The 4,872-nt window shown below is 43.0% G+C and overlaps 1 protein-coding gene across 1 annotated transcript; it reads left to right on the forward strand.

Annotated features, from left to right (window-relative positions):
• Positions 1-255: 255 nt before the first annotated feature.
• LOC141649173 (uncharacterized) lies at positions 256-1,008 on the forward strand. Its single transcript, XM_074457869.1, has 2 exons — positions 256-360; positions 454-1,008. The coding sequence occupies exons 1-2, from the start codon at positions 256-258 to the stop codon at positions 1,006-1,008; spliced, it is 660 nt and encodes a 219-aa protein (XP_074313970.1).
• The last annotated feature ends 3,864 nt before the right edge of the window (positions 1,009-4,872 follow it).

Raw genomic sequence — 4,872 nt, forward strand, 5'->3', positions numbered from 1 at the left:
TAAGGTGTCTGGGTAAGGCAGAGGCACACACTCTGTTACATGCCATCCAAAGTGGCGAATGTGGAAAACATGCAGGGGGCAGGAGTCTGTCAAACAAAGCTCTAAGGTAAGGCTACTTCTGACCCACAATGCGTGCAGATGCAATAGAATACATGAAAAAATGCGATGTTTTTCAGAGATCAGCCCTAATGATACATCAACCAGCAGAATCCTTGCATCCAATCATCTCACCATGGCCATTAATGACATGGGGGAATGGACATAGTAGGCCCACTTTCTAGGGCACCAGGAAACAGGTTATACATGCTGGCAATGGCAGACTACTTCTCCAAATGGATAGAAGCTGAAGCATTCGCTGAGGTAAAAGATAGACAAGTGATATCTTTTATAAAATGAAACATACTTTGCAGGTTTGGAATCCCATCAGAAATCATATGTGACAACGGATCACAGTTCGTGTTAGACAACTCTGAACGATTCTGTGTTAGGTGGAACAATATTTCACTAAAAAAATCATCACCTAGAAACCCGCAGTCTAATGGACAAGCTGAGTCAAGTAATAAAATTATTGTTGAAAATTTGAGGAAGAGGTTGGAGGAGTTAGGAGGAAAATGGGCAGACGAATTACCCTTGGTATTGTGGTCAAATAGGACAACCCCAAAGACATCGACATGCCAAACACCCTTCAGCCTGACGTTTGGAGCAGAGGCGGTCATACCGTCAGAGGTTCTGGTTCCCACCCACAGGTATGGATGCATGATGAAGGAACTGAACCAAACAGAAATGATCAGGAGCCTGGATACAATAGATGAATTAAGAACAAGTGCTCGAATACGCCTAGCCTCCTACAAGCAGTCAGTGGCTGGAAGTTACAACAAGAACGTAAAAATCAGGTTCTCCGTAAGGTGCTCCAAAACACAGAGAACCACAAAGCTGGTAAATTTGCCCACAAATGGGAAGGTCCATACCAGGTGGAATGAGTTGTTGGCCATGGTGCGTATAGACTAATGACCATGTAAGGTCAATTAATACAGAAACCATGGAACATACTCCACCTGAAGAGGTATCACGTTTAATAACGCATGGAGTTTAGTGTACAGAGCTACTTGGAAAAAAAATGGTCGTAGGCATATTACAAATTCTTACTATTTCTGCATTTTACAACTTTTTCCTTTATTTCTTTCTGTTAAGACGTTTTCTTGTTTTTGAGACAATTGCTATTTGATTTGCACAAGTTCTGTGGCTTCCTGGGTTCAACGTTGCTCTAGAACCTCACAAGATAGCACCAGGTACCCTACGCAGCCCTCTGACTTTTTCTTAATTTTTATCTTTGATTTTCAAATATGATTCTGAGCTCTGACCTCCATGGCACGTTAAGGGTGGTACAAACATGATTTACTCATGAACGCGGGGTGACAAGGCACACGACAATTCAACATGCCCAACCTAATTCCTGAATCAGGCACCCTCACATGGCGGATAGTGGAGACAAAAGGGAGCTTGGCCGTAGCTCAGAGTTCACGTAGCTACCCCGGGTAACATCCCCAAGGTAGCTACCGACACCGAGTACTCGACGAAGTCAGGGTCCCAACATGCATGCAAAATAAGAGAGGAGTGCAGGGACTGCCTGAGCAACCAGCGTCCTACAACACTCCAATGGTCCTAAAATGACGATAAACTTGGCTAAGGTACGCCCCTGTTGGCTTACCACTACGATGAACACACCTTACATCATGAACAAGGTTAAGTAATCTGCTCCTTGAGCAAAAAATCAAGGTGCACACAAGTCTAAATCACCCCCCCTCCTGCCCCACCTCGGGTGGACACGACAGCTGCTTAAATCTAAATCAGCTCCCTAGGCAAACACGACTAAAAGTGTTACCCCCAAAACAAGACATCTGACGTATAAAAGAGCCTAACGCCCGCCACCAGGGTAGGCATGTCGATATTCAAAAGATAAGTTGCTCTTGAAGCAACATCCGTCAAACTAAGTATTCGAAATTCTTACAAAACCTGCACAGCACAGGGCCAGGTCCCCAAAATAAAGTAGTACCATATAAAAGAAAAGTGGAAGCCTAATCCACATCTATCCTCTCCGCAGGTACTGTTTCCCCATCAACTGTCACTGGCTGACTCTCTTTTTCATGAACGGGACCTGACCCAGGAGCTCCTTCCACAGTGGCTCTGTCAGCAACAGCTTCCCCAGCAGCAGTCCCCTGCGTGGTAGCAGCCTCCTCCATTGGAACATCTTCAACCGCCGTAGGAGAATTGACTTCATCAATTTCAGGCATCAAGAGACTAAGGTCAGGGTCAACAGGGAAAAGAGCCTTCAACTGTCTCTCTTCCTCCTGCAAGTCCCGAGTAGTGAGCGATCCCTCTATTGCTGCCCTCATCTCATTGACCTTGCCCTGCTAGGTAGCATGTGCGGCGATATAGGTAGCAAGCTCCACCAGATCCCTAATCCTCACTTCAGCCCGACCCAATCCATCAGTAAACTCCCGGCACACCTCCTGGGTGCGAGCCAACTAAACTGCATCCTCCCTTCGCTATTTCTAGGCTCTAGCCATCTCCACCTTCAGGTCCACCACCTGCTCCCTGAGAGTGTCCCGCTGCCGTCACAAGTCCGCACAGGTGGCATTCAACTCCTGGTTATAGGAGCTAGTGGCCAGACTCTCAGTCCGAACCCTTCTCATCATTTTCTTGGAGTAGAGAGAGGATTGCAAAGTCTAGAGCGCAGAAATAGGACGGCATCAGATAAACAATGCAACAAACCGAGGTATGTGAAAATGAACATATGCAGGTGCAGATGTCAGAAGGAGAAACTTACGATGAAAGCATTCACCACGTCAATGTCGGTCATCTCCTCAAGGTCCAGCCCATTGAACTCCTGAGGAAATGAGGGAAATAGTAACTGGTCCATGGCAGGCCAATATGGTGCAATTTCGGGGTTACCAAATCCCTCCGGGAAGTGAAGATCGATGCCTCTCTCACCAGCAACGGAGCCGGATGGAGGAGTTGGTGGGTGACGTGATATGGGAGTAACCTCGATGCACTAGTAGAAAAACCCCTATCGCGACGCCTTTATCGTGGCGGTTCTAACAGAAATGAAGCAAAAAGCCTAAAAAAAGGGCGAGAACTAAATTTTTATGGGATAGGAGATATAATACGGCGGTTTAAATTAAGAACCGATGTGATAATGAAAGCTATTTATGGCGGTTTTAAATTAAAAACGCCACTATAAGTCAAATGTGGCGGTTATATTGACAACCGACGTTAAAATTGACGCTAAAAATTAATAATAAATGACAATATATTTTAATAAAAACCGCCATCATAGGTTTTTGTGTCGGTTTTAATTACAACCGACATTAATAGCCACACAAAAAATAATTCCAAAAAAAAGTAAAACCTTTAGAATTCCTAATTAACTGACTATGTATGTAGTTCTCGTCTTCTTCATTTGTTCTCCACACCGCCAAACCCTCAATCCTCATTGAATCATCAACTGCATTTCAACTCCGGCAACCGCCAATTTCCTTTTCTCATAGCGCCGTCGACGACAAGCCAAGATCATCCCCTCATCTGCCATTCTTCTTTCCCTTTTACATGGTATATTCTCCAAGTTGAATCATTTCAACTTAACTAATTAAGGTTTCTGGGTAATTAATTCTTTGATTCGAAATATAGAAATTAGATTGTTGTGTGATGTTTCTACTGTTATATGAACTTAAATATAGAATAGTTTCTGTTGCATTATAAGTATTAGGCTTACACTAATTTGATGATTAGGGTTGACAAGATTTGGGGTTTTTACTTCAACTAGTCTTGTATCCCGTGCAAATGCACGGGATTTTTTTTCGTGTAACTATCGGTCCAAATACTTCAAAATATAAACAATTAACATATTTAAATTAGGTGAAATTGAATACACTGGGTGTTACTTTTGAATGTTGAAATGTAAATAATATAATGATGAGCTTCGCTCACTCTATTGGTCATGAGACAATTTTCAACCATGATACAAGTGACGTTAAACACTACTCCGTAGTATTTTACTCCCTCCGTCCCGGTCCTTTGTTTCACATTTCCATTTTAAGGTATCTCATTCCTTTGATTACATTTGTATATTAGGCATGCCTTTAATGATTTATTTAGCCATCTCAATCCTCAATGTTTGCGGCATCACATTTTTACTTGAGTTTGTGTTGTGTGCGCTCGCAATTTAGCATTTGGAGATGCTGCATCACTTGTATCTTTTTGTGTTGCCCACTGGTTAATTTAATCCATCACATGCTAGTCTATAGTCCAAATAGCTGCTCATTTGGTACGGCAATTTTTAGACTTGGGGGGGGGGGGGGGAGGGGGGGAACAATTCATTAGAGTAGTAATTTTTAATTTTTAATCCAGGCAAATCATGAGATTGTTTAAAACTCAGCTGTTTTGAGTTATTTCATAAATATTACACGACATTAGCATCAACTTTAGCTGTTGACTGTGCTTATAAACTTCTCACGTTTGCTTCAAAATACGTTGTCTTAAACCTGATTAGCAAGATAAATAAATACAACCTCATTGCTGGTAACTCCAGATTTGGTTCACTGTGTAATCCTGTGAATGAACCCCATTTCTCTTCCAAGGACCCTGATTTGGTGTGTCCAAGGAGACGTGCTGGTTGGTTAGTGTTGTGCTAGTACTGAATAATGAATATAGGGGTACTGGCGCTCTGCTACTAATAATGTCAGGTGTAGAGATGATTGTAACACCCCGGCCCAAACCGGGTCGGGAGCGGTTATTTATGATAGCTCGCCAGGCTGTGTACATGGCCCACACATCAACACGGACCCTTTATAGTGCATTTTGTCCTCACTCAAG

The sequence above is a fragment of the Silene latifolia genome, chromosome 3, assembly GCF_048544455.1.
Source record: "Silene latifolia isolate original U9 population chromosome 3, ASM4854445v1, whole genome shotgun sequence".
Classification (NCBI taxonomy): Eukaryota; Viridiplantae; Streptophyta; class Magnoliopsida; order Caryophyllales; family Caryophyllaceae; genus Silene; species Silene latifolia.

Excerpts from the sequence above, each read along its gene's own strand:
- LOC141649173 (XM_074457869.1), top strand. The coding sequence starts at position 256 with ATGGACATAGTAGGCCCACTTTCTAGGGCACCAGGAAACAGGTTATAC. Across the intron at positions 361-453 it reads AAGCTGAAGCATTCGCTGAG|TTCGTGTTAGACAACTCTGA; the intron begins GTAAAAGATAGA and ends AACGGATCACAG.